Source organism: Narcine bancroftii, chromosome 7 (genome assembly GCF_036971445.1).
Source record: "Narcine bancroftii isolate sNarBan1 chromosome 7, sNarBan1.hap1, whole genome shotgun sequence".
Lineage (NCBI taxonomy): Eukaryota > Metazoa > Chordata > Chondrichthyes > Torpediniformes > Narcinidae > Narcine > Narcine bancroftii.
The window spans coordinates 150,992,163-151,013,307 of record NC_091475.1 but is presented as its reverse complement, the minus strand read 5'-3'; the positions used below and the strand labels follow the sequence as shown (position 1 = coordinate 151,013,307).

The 21,145-nt window shown below is 45.9% G+C and overlaps 1 protein-coding gene across 7 annotated transcripts in view; it reads right to left on the bottom strand.

The window, feature by feature from the left end:
• slc36a4 (solute carrier family 36 member 4) overlaps positions 1–20,806 on the bottom strand; it is a 156,178-nt gene extending 135,372 nt beyond the window's left edge. For 2 of the 7 annotated variants that reach the window (XR_011342097.1, XM_069890846.1), the window contains exons 1-2: positions 20,436–20,804; positions 20,097–20,176 (exon numbers count right to left, since the gene is read on the bottom strand). Coding sequence is in view for 5 of the 7 variants with exons in the window: in XM_069890846.1 (XP_069746947.1) it covers positions 20,097–20,118 (22 nt within the window). In the remaining 2 variants the exon portion in view is untranslated. Of the gene's footprint in view, positions 1–19,061; positions 19,225–20,096; positions 20,180–20,435 lie in introns of those variants that run through there. The other 5 variants (XM_069890840.1, XM_069890845.1, XM_069890843.1 and 2 more) reach the window with 5 other exon arrangements.
• Between the last annotated feature and the right edge of the window lie 339 nt (positions 20,807–21,145).

Genomic DNA, 21,145 nt, shown 5'->3' with positions numbered 1-21,145 from the left:
CCTGACCAACCCAATATCTCTTTAATTTTTGATGTTCCTTTTCTGGTAATGGTGCCTCCTGCAAAAATGCAACATCTACCTTTAGTTTTTTTTTAAATATAAGCTAACACTCGCTTTCTTCTAATGGGATTATTGAGCCCATTCTCATTAAATGTTAGAAATTTTAAATTAGCCATCTCATCTCACTACCATCTAAACCCCCATCCACATCTCCTCAACAAAGTTAAAACAATTTTTTTTAAATAAAGGTTGATAAGGAATAATAAACCCCTCCACCTCCTCAAAAGTACTTATTGTATTACCCTACTCTGCTATACAGATAGTGGCCTAAGCCACTATGTGACCAACGGTTTCAGTTAGAGATACAATGAGATTTTGCATCTCTTCCAAACAGAATTAATTAAACAAACAGTATATATAAAGAAAAATTCAAGTATGATAAGCTTCTTCCAAGTCCTTATTCACTTCATCAATGGATATCTCTTCCGAATCACCACTCTCCTTCTTTTGTGACTCATCCTTCTGATCTTCCCAAGTTTTATTCCTTCTCTCTTTTCATTCTCCATTACCTTTCTTTCTAAAGGTACCATTTGATTTCTGCATCTGAGAAGATGAAGACTGTCCTTTTTTAAAATCAGGAAGAGAATTGGTAAATATCAATGCGTTGCCGTCATCATCAAAAAATTGTGTTTCATACTCTCCATAAAAGACCTTTAAAACAGCTGGATATCTGAAACCCTTCTGCCAGAGGACTGCTTTTGCCGAATTAAATTCTTTATGTCTTTTAATAATAATTTGACTAAGGTCCACATAAAAAAAACCATCAATGGATCTCCTTGTTGTTGGAAAATTAACTCTCTATCTTGGTAATGAAGACAACTTAGCAAAACAGATCAGGGTGGTTGACCTGGTAATGGTTTTGTTCTAATTGCTTTATGAGCCCTATCCAATTCCAGCCCGTTTGGAAAGAATTCTGATCCTAAAACTTGTGGGATCCATTTTTGAAAAAAATTTACTGGTTCAGAATCTTCAAAGTCTTTACATTATTCCTCCGGCTCTGATTTTCCAAAGAATCAATTTTCTTTAATAAATCATTTTTCTCTATTCTCCACCCAGTGAAAGAATCATCCAAAGTATTCCATTTCTGTTGGCATTGATCAATATCACAAGTTTATCTTCCATCTTTTTAACTTTTTCTTGTACTTTACCCACCAAATTAGCATATTTTGCCACATCCACTTTAATAGATGCTATATCCTCCATAATATGAGAGACTTGTTTATTCACAGATGTAAAACATGAAGAAATCTGTTGAGACATAGCCTGGAATTGTTTTGCAAAATAATCTTTATGTTTAGCTGTAGCCCTACTATAAGCTGGAGATATTGTTTCTTCAACTTCCTCCTCCTCACTAAACTCCAATTCTTCTTCAAGGCTTTCAGCTTCAATGGCTCCATCCCCCATGTCTTCTGCTTCCACCAGTTTAACCTGTCTTCCTCTCCCCCTATGAGTCCTAGACTGGCCCTCCACCAACCCAGGTCACTGAGTGAGCGAGCGCCAGCACCCCCCCTCCCACAGGGAGAAAAATACTTAGGATAGTCTGCATGCTCACCACCTCTCCAGTCTCCGTGAAGGAGCATCTCTTGACATTGCGCCATCTTGCCTGGAACTCTGTGGCACTGGTGCCAGCGTCACTTTCGGAACGGCTGCTTGTGTCACAGAGAATGGGGAGGAGCACCACCCGAGTCTCCGGGCTCCAACTCGGAGGTAGGCCTCACTTCTTACCGACTGTTTTAAAATCGGTTTATTTGTGGTTTGAGTTCTAGTCTTCTTCATTTTTATTTCTTCTCATAGACTTTTAGAAAATTTTATACTGTTAGAAAGTTATTGTAAAAATGGGCTTTTCTTTAATCTGTTGGGAGATATGTTTTCCCATGTTCCTTGCCTACGCCATCACGCAAGACCCCCCAGTTCAATATCAAATTCAACAATTCTGGGTAACTCATTTTATTTGTTCTGCTGTAAGGCAATCCATTTGCAACATTAACTCATTCACTCTTTGCAGACATGGTCTGATCTAATGGGCCTTCCCAACATTTTCTTTTTGCTGTTTTCTGTAAAAATATTAAAGCTATTGCAATTTTTATATATCCCTTCATTTTTGCTCTCTGTTCCCTCATTAGTCATCAACCAGTTGAAATTGTAAACACATTTTCATGTAATGCTGGCCACATAATTAGAAATATTTCCTTTGCCCTGGCCATCTTCACTCCCCTGCCCTCTCTGCAGCTTAAAAGTAACATTTCCCATGTTCTCAGTTCCGATAAATATTCCTCAACCTGGAACATAAACTCAGTTTCTCCTTCCACTAATGCTGCGTAACCCAAGTTTTTATGTTTCTACTTGTATGCTAATATATACTTACATAATTTGCATAATTTTTTGACTGGAAATTCATAATTTGTGGGTTACAATTTAGTCATGTCAAGCAATAATGACTCTTTGGTAGAAAGACATATCCAATGTATTTACAGCACAAATGTCCAAAATTGCATACTCATGAATTGACAGCATAATCCAAATACAAGTGTCATCATGTTACAATAAATAATGTATTCAAATATTAATCAATCAGAAATGGAAAATTCACTTAAAAAGTTACACACTTTGCTCCATCTTTAATCACTATAAACAGGTCAGCTCCATTATAAACATGACCCAATCTTACCCAACAATACTGATAAGAACAAATACTTAATCTTGCAATAACATGAAGCAAATCATCCTGACTTACATAAAGTACTGACCATAGATAGACGATTGTCTGTTTCCAAGGCCACATCCCAATACAAATACCAAGTCTTTCTGGAAAATCAGTCTGGTGAAAGGCACAGTTCAATCTGTCCAAAATTATGCCTTCCAGTGCAATGACATATCCTACACTGAATACTGCTTCGTGGCATATTCCATCTTGGGGGATTATAGATCATGGGATGCACTGAAGCTTGGTGTAGCTAATACAAAAGCTTTGTGAAGAAGGCTACAATGCTGCCAATGGGCTCAGAGGCTGGATCTTGTGTAACAGCCAGACAAAACTCTAAGCGTATTATTCAAATTGGTTTTAAGATCACGACCATTGCCAGATCAAAAACCACGGTTGATATCAGTGGATTCCAACCTTTTTCTTTCCACTCACATATCACTTTAAGTAATCCTTATACCATCGGTGCTCTGTGATTAATAAAGGATTGTTTAAGGTAGTATGTGAGTGGGAAGGGAAGGTTGAGAATTACTGCTCTGGACCCAAATGTTACTGAAATATTTTGCTTGAGAAAAATTGTCTTTGGCCCATTTCCTTTGGAGTTATGAAACTGTGCGCATAACGATTCAATTTTAGGTATGATTAAAACAGTGGTTTTCAAACATTTTCTTTCCATCCACATACCACCTTAAGCAATCCTTTACTTATCACCAAGCACTTATGGAATAGGGAATTATTAAAGTGGTATGTGAGTGGAAAGAAAAATGTTGAGAACCACTGGCCTATATTGATAAAGTTTATTTGTTATCAGGTTAGAAAGAGAGCATTAGAGTTGACAGCAAAGCAAGTTAAAGAGAGAAAGAGTCAGGGAGGATGTCACATGATGAGGTAGAGCCAGGATGCAACAAGTGGAAAAAAGTGAAGAGACCAAAATTAAACTTTTGGAAACTAGTCCTAAAGAGTGCATTTTACAAATGTCACATAAAAAGGACAAGAAGAAAGGCCTATCTTACAGATGGATCCAGGCGCTGTGATGAAGGCTCCTATCTGAGTAGCAAGAGCTCCAAAAGCGATAACTCAACAAACTGCAACGGTAATGCAGCAATGGAGGGACAATGGAGATGAAGAGGACACAAGAAGTCGCACATGCGCAGAACACCCAAACGGGAAGAGATCGCTAAGGAAAGCAGCATGTTTGAACAGCTGCCTACAGAAACTGAATACTTGACAAAACTCCATGCCTGAAACAAAGAGGCAGTAGAAACAGAAGAAAAGGCTGTTGTTAAAGAAGGTACTGTAGCAGCTGTGTACAGCCGAGCAGGTGCATGGCACAATATTGCGAACCCTCACCGGTGCGGTTCACCAGCATATGCACTCACCTAGGCAATGGACTGCATACATGCGGTACTGCATGCTGAGTAACGGCACGCTAGATCGCAATGCCTCTTTCTAGAGGGCAAGGGGCTCCCACCATGTTTACTTTGGGATGGGAGGGATATAAAAGCATGGCAAACTCAAATAAACAGTCTTTGGTTAAGTTAGCCTGTGTATGTGTGTTGATTTAGTAGCTTTACTGGAGTAGTTACTACAGTACTAAAATTAAAATGCCAACAAATATTCAGAAATTAAGTACAGAAACTATGATTATAATGAAAGCTGAAACAAGAGAGAAGGACAGTAAGAAATCAGATGAAGAAACTATGAAGATGTATGATATATTGAATCAATTGATGATGTGGAAGAGTTAAGAATGTGGAATTTAATATAGAGATGGTTCAAAAAAGAATACTCTTGCTGCTATCAATAAACAGTTATTTTTAAAAAGTAGATTCATTAGAGATATTTCAGTAAAAACATTAAAATTATTGTTCTTAAAGAAGGTGATGAAGAAGATAATATAACAACTTTTTTTTCACCGTTGGATCCAAGAAGTCTTTGGACAAGCTCCATGGAGATATTGAAATAGAGAGGACCCATGGGGCTTTAAGACCAAGCCCATCACCTGATCAAAAACTGTGGCCAACATTGATAAAAGTTTCATCATTATCAGGTTAGAAGAAAAATGCTAGATCTTGCAGCAAAGCAAGCTAAGGAAAGAAAGGGTCAATTGGAATATAATGGAAATCAGATTTACTTTTTATCCTGTTATCAGTTTAAACTGTTGAAGAGGAGGAAAGAATTTAACCCAGTGAAGAATACTTTACAGTTTTTATCTTACTTCATCCTGTGACTCTAAAGGTTTTTGTCCAAGGAGAACCAAACAAGTTGTTAATGGGTTCCCCCCCCCCCCACCCCCCACCCCCAGACCCTGGACGTGCACAAGAGTACACAGATATTTTACCGAATATTCGTCAAGAAGTTCATCAGAGAGCAGCCCAGCAAGCAGGAGTGTGAAATTCTTCTTGAACATAATAGGTGATTAAGATTATGTTAATCTGTCTAAAAGATATGAATGGAAGTAGAAATAAACATTCAGGGAGCTGAAGGAAATGGACTGACATATACTGAACCATGTGAGTGTTTGTGGCTTTGGCTACTAAACACAAAGTGGTGAGGGGGGTGGGGGTAATGTTATGTATTATTGTAACAATATTAATTGGGGGATTTTGTCTACTTTGCTTTGGATACAAGTAGATAATAATTTAAATAATATTTAAATTGAACTATACACCTTTACTTAGAAAATTGATGAAGATTATAAAAAATGAATAACATTATTGGGAAGAGTTAACTGAATAAAAATGAATACATTTCCAAGAGTGCAATATCTTTTTCAAACTTTTTCAAAATTCTTCAGAATTTTTTTCAGGAATTAATACACAAGAAAAATTCTTTGTCAGGGCAAGATATCAAGGGTTTGTTAGAAAAATTAAAATGGGAATGTAAATGAGGAGGTCTACAACTTTCAAATTTTAAAATTATAAAACCACACAAATGAGATTTCTCTTTTTTAAGATGGAGACAAACCAGCATAGATTAAGGTAGAGATGGATGACATAGGAGAAAAGACACCAGAAGATTTTACATATAAATGGGAGCCAAGATTAATACCTGGAGATAGGGATACACCACTGTTAAAGCATCTGATCAATATATGGAATAAAGTAAATAATGAAATGGGAATGAGGAACTTCTGGCGGCACACATACTCGTGGCGAACCAGCCCTGCTTATACCGCCATACTGGTGGGGCAGCAGCGAGGAGATGGTGCCGTCGGGGGACCTTCTAGCTACGTGGTTTGAATATAGCGCACACCTCAGGCAAGCATGACGTCATCACCCATGTGGGGACAGAACTCACGCTGCTCTTAAAAAGGCACGCACAAGTTTTTAATTAAATGGTCGTTGAAACCCCCAACGTGGTGGTGGTTGTGAATCTCATTCATCGTAGCTACCGCTACATTGTGACCCCAACGAGTCCAGACATTTTTCTGGCCTCTCACTATGGATTCTTCGGAGATCAACGCAGTCGCGGTGAAACTGTCCCCCTTCTGGACACATCACCTACATACTTGGTTTGGGCAGGCAGAGGCATAGTTTTGCCTCCAAAACATTTCATCAGACGCCACAATGTTTTACCACGTCATGAGCGTACTCGACGAAGAGACCGCAGCCAGGGTGGACGACCTCATCCACAACCCACCGGAGGATAGTAAATAACCCACCCTCAGAACCTCCTCCTCGGGACCTTTGACCTCTCCCCGCAGCAGTGTGCCTCCAGGCTCCTACACCTGGATGGGTTGGGAGACAGAAACCCGTCTGCCCTGATGGACGAGATGCTGGCGTTAGCAGAGTAACACAAACCATGTTACGGCAAATTTTACTCGAGCAAATGCTCGAAGATATACAGCTCCTGCTGGCAGATGAGGACTTCAACGACACACAACAAGTCGCGGTCCATGCTGATGTCTTCTGGCGGACCAAGAAAGAGAATGAGGCTGCCCTCAGCCAGGTCACCCGTCCAGGGCCCAGTCAGCCGTAAGCATCCCCCAAGTACAAGCCGGAGGAGCACCACCCCACCTGGTGTTTCTATCATCAGCACTGGGGGCGGGGGTGGGGGGGGGGCTCAAGCCCACGTCCAGGCAGCATTTTTCAGGGAAATGACTCAGCCTGCCACCGTTAATGGCTGTGGCGGCTGGCCATGCGAACAGCCTCTTGCACATGACCGACATGACCACTGGCCAATGGTTCCTAGCAGATACCGGAGCTGAGCTGAGCGTGCTCCCCCAGACAGCCCTCAAGACCCGCACCCGAGCACGGTGCCCTACAATACAGGCAGCCAACGGATCCTCCATCAGACCTTTGGCACTCACAGAGTGCAGATCCAGATCTGAAAGGACATGTTCCGCTGGAAGTTCACGCTGGCCTTGGTGGGCACGGCGCTGTTGGGGGTCGACTTCCACCGGACGCACAGCCTGTTAGCGGTCGTCAAGGGCAAGCAGTTGGTTAACACCCGCACCTTTCAAATCCATCCGCATCGATGCCACATACGTGCAACCCGGGGATAGCTTGCAACAGCACCCTCAAGGACGAGTACTCCAGTATCCTCGATGAGTTCCCCTCCATCCTGCAGCCACATCTCAACTCAGGGCCCCCCTCTTCATGCCAAAGCCAGACAATTACCCCCAGAACAGCTACAACTGGCCAAAGAAGAATTCTCCCAACTGCAGAAACTGGGAATCGTCCATAGATCCGATAGCCCCTAGGCCTCCCCCCTCCACATGGTCCCCAAGACTTCTGAGGGTTGCCACCCTTGCGGGGACTACCGTCGCCTTAACGATGCAACCACACCAGACCGAAATCCAATCCCGCACATTCAGGACTTCTCGTCAAAATTGCACAGCGCCCAGGTGTTCTCGAAGGTCCACCTGGTACAGGGTTACCATCAAATCCCAGTCCACCCTGATGACATCAGTAAGACCACAATCACCACCCTGTTTGGCCTTTTCAAGTTCTTATGGATGCCTTTCAGTCTAAAGAACGCGGCCCAAACTTTCCAGCGTCTGATGGATGCGGTGGGCAGAGACTTGGACATTGTGTTCATCTATCTTGACGACATACTCATTGCCAGTTGAGACCACAAGGACAAGGTCCATCTCCGTGCACTGTTCGCCCGTCTGGCAGAGTTTGACCTCATGGTCAATGTAGCCAAGTGCCAGATCGGCAGGCAGTCCCTGGGCCATATCATCTCGGCGGCCGCAGCTGCCCCGGCACCGGAGTAGGTTGCAGCCGTGAGCCAGTTCCCAAAGCCCAACACTCTCAAGGGCCTACAGGAGTTCGTCGGCATGATGAACTTCTACCACCGGTTCATCCCCAGGGAGGCCTATATCACACAACCGTTATTCACGCTGATCGCCGCGAAGGACAAAGTCCCGGTATGGACTGAACAGGAAGAGGGCACTTTTGCTGCAACGAAAGACGCTCTGATGAGCGCCACTCTATGAGTCCACCCGCAGCAAGATGCTCACACTGCGTTCTCAGTGGACGCGTCGGCTATAGCCACTGGGGGCATTCTGGAGCAATGGGTCAACAGCCAGCGGCACCTATCCTATGTGTTGGAGATCACTACCAACATCTGACACCGAGCAGGTAAAGACAATGTTGTGGCAGATGCACTTTCACGACCCGCCATCCACAGCCTCGCCCCTGGCCTGAACTATGCCTAGCTAACGCAGCAGAGGGAAGACGAAGAAACACAAGCACCCACACCGCCATACAGGCCTCCAACTTCGGGCCCAGACATGCTGCTCTGCGACATTTCCACCGGGTCGCCGCACCCTGTAGTCCCACCGCAGTGGAGGTCACTAGTTTTCAGCATGGTCCACGACTTGGCCCACCCTTCAGTCAAGACATCGATTCGGATGGTGGCGGAGCGTTTTGTGTGGCATGGGCTCAAGAAGCAAGTAGCCCAGATGGCGAGGAGCTGCACGCACTACCAGACCTCCAAAGTCCACGTCATACAAAAGCCCCAATATAACAGTTCGACTCTGCGGCCAAGGGATTCCAACATGTACATGTAGACATTGTGGGCCCCCTGCCGATGTCCAGGGATACCTTCTACTTGTTGACTGTAGTCGACCGAGCGACGAGGTGGCCGGAAGCCATTCCGCTGAAAGACACTTCTGCCAAAACGTGCGCCAGGAACCTACTCGCTCACTGGATTGCCAGGTTCAGAGACCCGACGCACATAACGAGCGACAGAGATATCCAATTAACATTTGCCCTCTGGGCACAAGTGGCAAGCCTTTCGGGATCAAACTCCGCCACACCAGTGCATATCACCCTCAAGCCAACAGCCTAGTGGAGCGATTCCACCGACACCTCAAGTCGGCCCTTATGACTCATCACACCAGCCCTGGTTGGGTGGACAAGTTGCTCTGGTTCTGCTCGGCATTAGAACAGCCCCGAAGGAAGATGACGGTATCATCCGTGGAGTTGGTTTACAGCACACCTTTGTCACTACCCGGAGAGTTTTTCAGCCTGGACACAGACTCGGCAGCCGACAATCAGATCTTATTAGCAGATCTTCAGAGTAAGCTCACCTCGCTCGCACCCCCCCCCCCTCCCCACTTCCATCCCACCACGGCAGCCGACCGTCCTGTTTGGCCAAGGAATTGGACGCAGCCGAGTAAGTTTTCGTCCAACATGGTTCGCACACCGAGCCCCTGCAGCACCCTTATGAAGGGCCCTACAGAATCCTGCCACAATCGGGCAAGACTTTCACTTTGGACATTGGGGACAAAGGAGAACTGTTCACGATCAACTGCCTCAAGGTGGCGCACCTGGACCTCAGTCAGCCGGTTCAGACTGCCCAAGCTAAGCGCCAAGGCCAGCCACCCAAGCAGTGGGACGCATAAGCCAGTTCTGGAGGGGGGAGTTGTGTGGTGGCGCACATATTCATGGTGAACCGGCCCCACTTGTACCGCCACACCGGCGGGTCAGCCGTGAGAAGATGGCGCCATCAGGGGACCTTTTTGCCACATGGTTTGAATGTAGTGCATGCCTCAGGCAAGCGTGACTACGTCACAGCCCGCGCGGGGACAAAGCTCACGCTGCCCTTGAAGGGGCACGTGCAAGTTTTGAATTAAATGGTCATTGAAACCCCGAACGTGATGGTTGAGAGTTTCATTCCTCGTAGCTATCGCTACAAACTTTAGGTTAATTAAATGCCGTTTACTCAGAACAGACTTATCCCATTCAAAATGAACAATTGACTTTTTAATATTTGGTTCTCTGAAGGAATTAGAAATATAGCAGATTGTTATGAAGGAGGAAATTTAACGTCATTTGATCAATTAAAAAATAAATACACAACACAAAATACTACAATATTTTGTTATTATCAAATAAAAGAATATTTTTGAGATAAATTGGGTCCAACTGTGGTGGCACACAGGCTAATGGCGAACCAGCCCCACTTGTAGCGCCACGTGGCGGGGCAGCCATTTGGAGATAGCATCGTCAGGGGTTTCTTCTTGACTCCAGCATCCCTCCAGCGTGCGCCCTGGGCAGCGATTATGATGTCACAATGCACCAGGTGACTGAACTCATGCTGCCCTTAAAGGGGCCCACTGAATTTGAATAAAAATAGTCGTTAACAACCATCGGTGTGGTGGCAGTGATTTACTTCAGCTCCTCAGAGCATCACACTGGTGTCCCCAACGGACCCAGATGACCTTCTGGACCTAACCAACGATGGACACAGCAGAGGTCAACGCAGTAGCCCTCAAACCTCCCCCTTTCTGGCCATATCGCCCACAGACGTGGTTCGGCCAAGCAGAGGCACAATTCCACCTCCGCAACATCATGGCTGATGCCACCAAGTTTTACCATGTAGTGGGCGCCCTTGATCAGGACACGACAGTGAGGGTGGACGATATCATCCATCGGCCACCAGCGACCAAAAAGTACACAGCCCTCAAGAATCTGCTCCTGGGGAAGTTTGGTCTCTCATCCCAGCAGTGTGCAACAAGACTCTTACATCTAGATGGGTTGGGGGACCACAGCCCCTCAGCCCTCATGGACGAGATGCTGGCCCTGGCAGAGGATCACGAGCCGTGCTTCCTCTTCAGACAGATCTTTCTGGAACAGATGCCGGAGGACATTCAGGTCCATCTGTCTGAAGAGGACTTCTCCAACCCCCACAAGGCAGCAACCCGGGCGGATGCCCTCTGGCAAGCTAAGCAGGAGAACAAGGCAGCACTCAGCCAGGTCTCCAAGCCAGTGCCCCGTCATCAGCAAGATTCCCCAAGGGCAAGCCCAAAGAAGCCCAGTCATTGTGGTGCTTCTAGCATCAGTGCTGGGGGGCTAAAGGCCACAAGGGCCGCCAGCCTTGCGATTACCAGGGAAACGGCCAGGCCAACCGCCGTTAATGGCTGCGACGTTTGGCCACGTGAACAGCTTCCTCTACATCCAAGACAGATCCACAGGCTGCCAGTTCCTAGTCGACACGAGCTGACCTGAGCACCCTTCGCCCCACAGCACTGGAAACACGGACTCGAAACCCCAGACCAAACCTGCAGGCTGCCAATGGCTCTACAATCAAAACTTTTGGTACTCGTAGGGCACAGATGCAGATTGGGGAAGAGAAGTTCACTTGGATGTTCATCCTGGCCGCGGTGCGCACGGCGCTGTTCGGGGCTGACTTCCTAAGGGCTCACGGCCTGCTGGTGGACGTGAGGGGCAGGAGGCTGCTCAACACCTGCGCCTTCTGCTTGGTGCGCCTGGGCATGGCAGACAACGCCAGGTTGGATATCATCACAGTCGCCGCCTCCGAAGACAAATTCGCTGGGATCTTCAGTGAGTTCCCTGCCATCCTGGAACCTTGCTTCAACATCACCTCGCTCTGACACGGAGGATTCCATCATGTCTCCACACAAGGCCCCCCCCCATCCACGCCAGGTCTGCGCCGAAGAAACTGAAGCAAGTCAAGGAGGAATTCTCCAGACTCCAGGAGTTGGGCATCGTTCGGCGATCGAACAGTGGTGCTTGGTCAGTGCCGCTACACGTGGTCCCGAAGTCATCAGGAGGTTGGAGGCCCTGCGGAGACTATAGATTGCTGAACAACGCCACAACTCCAGACAGTTACCCAGTCCCCCATATCCAAGATTTCGCGTCCAACCTCTACGACGTGCAGTTCTTTTCAAAGGTTGATCTGGTGCGCAGATACCACCAGATCCCGTTCCACCCCAATGACGTTGGAAAGATCGCAATTATAACTCACTTTGGCCTGTTCGAATTTTTTGCACGCCATTCGGCCTGAAGAACACCACGCAGACATTCCAGCACCTCATGGACGCAGTGGGTAGGGATTTGGACTTTATCTTTATCTACCTAGACGAGATCCTGGTAGCTAGCCACACTTGCGAAGAGTACAAGCACATCTCCTTACCCTGTTCGCCCAGCTGGCAGAATTCAGCCCCACGGTCAACAAGGCCAAATGCCAGTTCAGAAAACAAACTTTACAGTTCCTGGGGCCCACCATCACAGCATCTGGGGCAGCTCTGGCACCGGAAAAGGTGGCAGCTGTCCAACGATTCCCCAAGCCCTCCTCCTTTAAAGGGCTACAGGAATTTGTGGGGATGGTGAACTTTTACCATCGATTCATCCCCAACACAGCCCGCATCATGCACCCTCTGTTTGCGCTGATAGCGACGAAGGAGAAGACCTTGGCCTGGTCGGGGAGGCAGATGAGGCTTTCGCAGCGATGAAGCGGGCCCTCACTGAGCCGACTTTGTTAGTGCATCTGCGCCAGGAAGCACACACGCCATTATCGGTCAATGCTTCTGCCACGGCGGTCGGGGGATACTCGAGCAGTGGCTGGACGGAGAGTGGCACCCGCTAGCCTTTTTCAGAAGGCAGTTGCGGCCTCCCGAACTCAAATACAGTGCGTTCGACTGGGAGCTCCTGGCGTTGTACCTGGCCATCCGCCATTTTCAATATTTCCTAGAGGGCAGGACTTCTACCATCTTTACCGACCACAAGCCACTCACCCAAACACTATCGATGGCCAAGGATTCATGGTCAGCCAGGCAACAGCGCCACCTGTCCTATGTCTCGGAATTCACAACGGACATCCGGCACAGGGCGGGTAAGGACAACGTAGTCGCTGACGTACTCTCCCGCTCAGCCATCAGCACGGTAGCTCCCGGTCTCAACTACACACAGTTCACACAGGCCTAACAGCGCAACGTCGAAACAGAGGCTCTCCGCACCGCAGTATCAGGGCTCCAGCTTGAGGATATCTGCCTTTCTAATTCCGCCCAGCCGCTGCTCTGTGATACCTCCACCGGCTCACCACACCTGGTAGTTCCACAGGACTGGAAGGCTAGGGTCGTCAGTTCCATCCACAACTCGCCCACCCCTCAGTAAAGACTACCGTCCATATGGTGGCTCAGTGATTCATCTGGCATGGCCTCAAGGAGGAGATCGCGGCACTAGCCCGATGCCAGACCTCAAAAGTCCACAGGGACATGCAGGTCCCTGTCCAACATTTCGACCCAGCACCATGAAGTTTCCAACATATCCACGTAGACGTTGTGGGCCCCTTGCCGGGGTCCAGAGGGTCACCGTACCTATTCACCATAGTGGACAGAGCTACCAGGTGGCTGAAAGCCATCCCAGTCCATGAACCATCGGCAGAGACATGCACTAGAGCCCTTGTCGGCCAATGGATCGCTCGTTTCGGCAGCCGGCGCATATTACGAGCGACAGGGGTGCTCAATTTACCTCTGCCCTATGGTCACAGCTGGCGAGGCTTTTAGGGGTAACACTGCACCACAGCACAGCCTACCACTCGCAGTCTAACAGGTTGGTAGAGAGGTTCCATCGCCACTTAAAGTACGTCCTGATGGCCAGGCTTTTCAGTCCCGACTGGGTGGATGAGTTGCCCTGGGTCCTCCTCGGAATCAGAACAGCGCCCAAGGAGGACCTGCAAGCCTTGTCAACTGAAATGGTCTATGGCACACCACTCTCCCTGCCAGGTGAATTCTTCGGTCCGCAAGCGGAGGCCATGCAGTGAAGGTGAGCGGCTCACCAACCTTTGTAAACGCCTGGGAAACCTGACCCCACCACCCCCGTCGCACCACGACACCCGACCGTCCCATCAGCCCAAAGAACTCAATGTGGCGCAATTCATCTTTATTAGAATGGGATCACAGAGAGCACTGCTGCAGTGGCCTTACGAGGGGCTGTACAAGGTTCTCCAGCGGTCGGGCGGAACTTTTACTTTGGACATGGGGGGCAGGGAGGAATTGTTTATCGTGGACTGCTTGAAAGCAGCCCACTTAGACTTATCTCAACTGATCCAGGCAGCCGTGCCCAAACAGCGGGGCTGGTCGCCAAGTGACAGGACGCATAGTTGGTTCAGGGGCAGGGGGGGTTGTGTGGCGGCCCACAGTCTAATGGCGAACTGCCCCCGCTTGTATTGCCACGTGGCGGGGCAGCCATTAGGAGATGGCGTCATCAGGGATTTCTTCTCGACTCCAGCGTCCCTTCCAGCGTATGCCCTGGGCAGCGATTATGACGTCACAATGCACCAGGTGACTGAACTCATGCATGCCCTGGGCGCGTTGAATTTAAATAAAAACGGTCATTAACGACCATCGGTGTGGAGGCTGTGATTTATTTCAGTTCCTCAGAGTGCCACACAACAATGCTATCGTCCCAAAGTGAAATAGAAATTTTGATTTGCAATAGATTTATTAAGAAATTTATCTCTGCCATATACACATTATTGCAAAAGGGAACTCAAAAAGCAGAGAATTCATAGACTTGGATAGAAATGGGAAACAGATTTAAATACAAGTATTGTGGAGAAAAATTGGTTGAAATTATGTTACGATACCATGACAAACACAATAAATGTTTGATATAGATTGGTTTAGTATAATTTTTTTGCATCAACTTTATCTTAGTCCACAAAAATTAAAGATTGAAATCAGATCCATCAGATAAATGGTTTAGGCGTCATCAAGAGATAGGTATCTTTTTTGCATTCTACGTGGTCATGCTCAAAATGGAGTCCATTTTGGATAGATTTAGGAACATTTCTAGAACAAGTTATGCGAGTTAAATTTCCACAAGAACCAGTGCTCTTCTTAATGGGTAATATTTCAGCGATAAGACCAAAAAAAATTGTGAAAATTGCATTAGCAGTTGCAAGAAAATGTATAGCAGTGACACAGAAATCAGATTCGCATTGTGGAATGGAAAGATGGCATGCGGAAATACATAGTTGAATACCTTGAGAAGATTATATATAATTTAAGGAATAAATTTGATGCCCGTACTTACACATTGTAGGTATTAATTTATAAAGAGTTTTACCTAAACCTCACAAAGTCTTGCCAACTGCTTAGGATAAGTAAATCTCTCTTCTCTTTGGCTTGGCTTCGCGGACGAAGATTTATGGAGGGGGTAAAAAAGTCCACGTCAGCTGCAGGCTCGTTTGTGGCTGACCAGTCCGATGCGGGACAGGCAGACACGATTGCAGCGGTTGCAAGGGAAAATTGGTTGGTTGGGGTTGGGTGTTGGGTTTTTCCTCCTTTGCCTTTTGTCAGTGAGGTGGGCTCTGCGGTCTTCTTCAAAGGAGGCTGCTGCCCGCCAAACTGTGAGGCGCCAAGATGCACGGTTTGAGGCGTTATCAGCCCACTGGCGGTGGTCAATGTGGCAGGCACCAAGAGATTTCTTTAGACAGTCCTTGTACCTTTTCTTTGGTGCACCTCTGTCACGGTGGCCAGTGGAGAGCTCGCCATATAATACGATCTTGGGAAGGCGATGGTCCTCCATTCTGGAGACGTGACCCATCCAGCGCAGCTGGATCTTCAGCAGCGTGGACTCGATGCTGTCGACCTCTGCCATCTCGAGTACCTCGACGTTAGGGGTGTGCGCGCTCCAATGGATGTGAATAATATTGAAAAGGCAAAGTTGAGTGAATTGTGATTATAGTTCAATAACCAGGTTTCTTTCTTTCTTTGACTAGTTTTTTTTTCTCTGAATCTTTTTCTTTTTCCACTTTTTTTTCTCTTTTTCTTTGGGGACTATTATTTGGTGAAGGGAGTTGGTGGGATTTCAAGGGGTATAATATGTAATATGTACAATTGATTTGAAATAGATGAATATTGTTCTTTGTATCTGGCGATTAATACATGTATGGAAATATAAATAAAATATTCAAAAAAAATTGGCACTGTGAATAGCATTGGTGCTTTGTATACAAAATGCACTGACTTCATAATGCTATGTATATACTGCATACGTATTACTTTTGAAATCAGAAAGACTTCATAAAGTACTGAGCTAGGCCGACACAATAGTCCAACACAAACAGATTTAGCCCTGTGGGGCTCAAATCCTAATGCAGAATTTAATTTCACGCAAGCTTTTTATTTTCTTTGGGAGCATACACTTGCTCTGCTTATGTATGAAAGTACTACAAATCCCTGAAAAATAACACCATATCAGAAAGTAGCAATTGAAACCCTCACATGGTTCCTTTTATTGTCACGCAATCTACATAATGGGCATTGTACATCATTACTAACAGCAGGAGAGAATCCATTAGCGTTCATGGATCCGCCTCCAATTCAAACCATCAGCAACCTGAGCTCCAAATCAAAACCTTTGACGTGATCAGAAAGCCTTCAGTGCCCAAGGCCTTTAAGAAGTCCTTTTTGCCCTCAACACCCTCTCAAATCCCAGTTGATACCTGGTTCACTTAAGCCCATCTCCAGCAGCCCGCAGCACGAGTGAGTCCTTTGACCAGGTCGCTAATAGCCACTAAGCCCATGCTGTGGTCATGTTCCTTAGGGTACTTTTCCTATGCTCTCCTCAAAGTGGACATGAGGGAGCAATATTCTCCCAATTTCTGGTGCCCTGACTTGGCTCGCTGCTCCCTTGAGGTCTGCAACCCCTTGTGGTATGCTGCCCACAAAGGCACTGCCAACTTGGACACAGACCCAGTGGTTGCAGGATTTAAAAGCAGTGGGTCCTTTAACAAACCATTTAAAGCCTACACAAAGCCTTTATATCAGCAGTAGGACCCTGTGGAGCAGCGCTGGTCTCCGCTCCCAGCTCTCCTGGGTCTGTGGTAGTGTTGCCTGATTTTATGCTAGCATGATTAAAGTAAAGCAAAACATTTATGAATGCAATTTCTCAAAATTTAAGAACAAGATCCTCCAAAATACATCTGCCATGTCATTTTTTAGCTTGAAATTCAAAAGTAAAAACACTCCAAATATTGGAAAATTGCAATCAAAAGTGGAGAAATACACAGCAGGTCAGCCTTCTGGTGTTAGAAAGATCTGTAACCTGAAACTATTGAGCTCAAATATTAAACCTGAAGACTATAATATTGGCAAAAATGAAATTGAGATGCTCAGTGGTCCAAACACATGTTAGGGCACTGGCAAGATGGGAATTAAACTGGCAACTGGATCCTCTGCATTATCTTTGCAGACTGAACAGAGGTGATCAGCAAAGTGCTCACTCAATCTGCATTTAACTTCTTCAATACAAGAGTTCACAAACTTTCTTCACTCAAGGCTATCTTAATTTTACTTTAAAAAAAAAATCACACGATCAACAACAAACCCACTGGATGCTGATGGCCAGCTCCAGCCTCTTCCTCAACCAACAAGATTTTTCTTCTTCTCAGTTGTGGGAAATGTTTTGAGAATTTTTATTGACAAATCTACATGTTTCACATACGACTAGTTGATTATCTCAGCAATATTGTTTTAACCACACCCACAGACCACCAGTGGCTCCACAGGTTGATAAATGATAGCCCAACACATAGGAAACCACAAGCAAAGAATGCAGCACACTAAATTACTGTTTAATTAGTTTGGATCCCTGCCTGGTATGAGTGGAAGATGAAGGGCAAATGTCGCATTTACTCCATCACATGGGAAGATTGTGTGAGGAGAGTGGATGATGGTGGAAGTATGAGAATGCAAAGGAAATGAGAAAAAGATGCTGCAATGAAAGTAGAAAAAATAAGATGACTCATCCCGACCCAAAAATCTCCAGATAATGTGGCAATTCATTTGCACTGCTAATTTAATGACAAATTTATTGCCATACACATTGTAGAGCATGTATATGGCTGAAATTCTTGCTCCTTTCACACAGACACCTCTCCTCTTATATCCAATTAATACCTTTTTTTTGGACTGGACTCCTCCCCCAGCCAGCACTGTTTCTATTCTGAAATTTCGTGTCAACAAAAATGCCACCAGATGAATCTTTGAGGCTGGTCACCTTGTTCTTCTTGGCCATCACAAAGATGGATGCTCATTTGAAGCATACGGGTCTTTCTGGCCATTGAGTGAGAGGTTGAAAGTGTCCAGCCGTTTGGTTCACACAGGTTTTAAGAACCCAGCCAGATACATCACCCAGGCCAGATGCTTTCCAAGAATACACCCTTTTGAAAGTTCTGTCATTTCCTTCTCAGGGACTGGGAGCACAGAGTCACCGGGGCCGTGAGGCTCTCGAGGGTTTTTGAATAGGTTCATTTTCAAAGCTCATCCAATCGCAATTGATGATACGGTCTTGTTTCACTTTATAGAATGTAACAGCATGCAAGCCCTGCCAAAGCCGTTAGGTACCTGTCTGAGACCCCAGTTCAGTCCAGAATTGTCTCTTCACATTGATGATGGTCTTCTGGATATTGTACCTGGACATTTTGTATGTTTCTGAATCTCCAGTTCTAAACACCACAGATCTGGTCTTCAGTAGTTGGTTCATCCATGACTTCTGATTTGAATACAACCGAATACCTAGTTGGAACACGCTTGAACATCGCCCAATTCACTGACTCCAGACAGTCATGAAACTGCACTTCTGCCTCTCCAGACCACCTCTATACAGACTTCATTGCTGATTCTGTGCTCTTCAGCTTGAGTTTGTACACAGAAAGGAAGAGCACAGCTAGGTAGTCCAAATTTCAAAAAATGCAGCCATAGAATGAAACAATAGGCATCCGTGATTGAAGTGTTAGCAAAGAATGCTAACAATGTGGTTTCCTGCACATCATGAAACTAAATGCGATATGCATGACTACTTTAGGAAGTCATTTTTAGTCAATGAGGACAACCCCAACCTTACTGCTGTCTTTTGGTTTAACTCCTCATCTTCTCCCACTTTAATTCTACCTTGGGATTTCTGTTACAAGAAAGTCTACTAGCTCTCAACATAGAATGCAACAATTTCCATTCAAATTTACAAGACTGTTCAGATCTGGCCAAATCTGATAAAAGGTTGACCATCAGAAAAGTGAACCTTATTCCTCTACTTACAGATGCTACCCAGGCTGTTAAAGTTTTTATTTTCAGCATTCTTGTTTATGTTTCAGTTTTCCATCATCTGCATCCATCTCGAGTTCTAGACAGAATAACCACTGCTAAATGTAATTATAGGTTTTTCTTGATTTCATTTCAGTTCTCTCCATTTCTCCTTTCTCTAGAATTTAAAAAAAATAACAGATCAAACTGAAACACGAACTCTGATGCTGCCTGACCTGGCGCATTTCTGGCATCAATTAATCAAATCTTCAAAATTATACAAGATTACAAACATTGCCAATTTTCAAATGACATTTAAAAAGCCATCAGTTATTTCATGATAAACAGCTGTCTCTTACCGCCACTTTTCTAAAAAAAAATTATGCTGGAATTTTTGAAGATACATTTATGACCCAAACTTTTTTTTAAAAATTCTAAAAATAGAGCTGTCACAGTTGAGTGTTTGATTAAATACCAGTTTGCTTTTGAGAAGCCAATGAAGCCTTAGCCAACCTGCTTAAACTATTACTGCCTTACCATTCTAGTGTAATGAGATAGTTTTGTGCCAAGTCCACAAAATGTTTTCCTTTTGGTTCTGGTCAACGTTTAGACTGGTATTTGCCACTTGTTTTTATTAGTCTCCCCCACCCCCATAAATTGTTTATAGACACTGTTTGACCACACGTTTTGAACAGGAGTAGCAAGATATTTTATTGGCTTGCACCATACAAAGCACACCGATCAAAGGTCTTCATTCAGATTAATCCTTCTTAAAATGCAAATGGTCAATGTGCTTATCACGAACACATAAAGGCTCAACTATTTAAATGCCCTGATACTGTCGGTGGGGTTGATAATAGATTCATCACTGCTAAAATGTCTTTAGCTGCAAAGGAATTGACGGTTCGCATTTCAACAGCTCAGCCGGATCCGATCCATCCTGCATCAACACCTTCACTCCCTTGAGTGAGCTGCTGCAACACTCTCTGCTGCAGGAGGCTGACCCAAGAAGACAGCTCCCCGGAGCGCGCCACGCTCTCACTCACTCACCGATCTCTTCCCCGGCATCCATGAAGCGCCACGTCACGGCCAAGCGGCGCTCCCGCAGCGAAGCTGGCTTCAAAGATATCCTGGGGAACAAAACGACAGAGACCAAGACACGTGACTGCCGATGCCGGGCCTCCCTGCCACCAACGTCACTGATCGAAAGGAAGCCAAATTCCCGCACCCGGCGATCGCTCAGCAACCGAAGGCCATCTTGTTCTTCCCAGGGCACTGCAAGCCCACGTTCAAATCAGTGAACACCGTTCCGATGACGCGCCCGTCCCCATCCTCTGGCCTTTGAAATGCCCCCACGCAGCGCGCCGTTTTGCAAGAGGAATTACCAACCTGGCCCCATGAATACACGCGCTGCTCAAGCCATGAGTGACGACGATATTCCATCGGCGACTCGCGCTTCCGAGGGACGGTTGGGAAAAGCATGCGTGAACTGGCCCGGGCGGTGGGCATGCGCAGTTGGGAAGGAGTCGCTGCTCGAGTTCACGGAGCGGCTTCTGGTCTTCCCGAAGAGGATGATCCAAAAAGGAATGTTCGGGATATTTAACAGACGGATCAGGAGCAATGCACCCACCAATCTCCGGTCATTACACCAAAACAAAAAGTGCTGGAGGAACTCAGCAGATCACGCAGCGTGACAGAGATTATAGAACCAACGTTTTCGGGCTCCAGTTGAAGAAGGGGGGGTCAAACCCAAAATGATGGTTATCGTGACCTCCTGTTGGTTATTGCGTGCAGAATTACTCGGAAAGTTGGCAGATGAAGTGAACCACTGTTGCATTGAATTGTCTGATCAGGCACACCCATTGGCCAGTTGTACCTGTGGTCCCGCCCCACAGGCTTCTGTATAAAGGTGGCCGTTCCACAGTCCCCTGCAACTCCATGTAGGGCAACTGAACAGTTGCTATGTTCTCAAGTGAATTAAAGCCTATTGGTTTCTCCACAATAGTCTCCTGAGTGATTGGTGGTACATCAATTTAATTCACTTGACGTTTTCTACAATGGAGCAGATCCTCAAACCAGAAAAACTGGAAATCAACCCT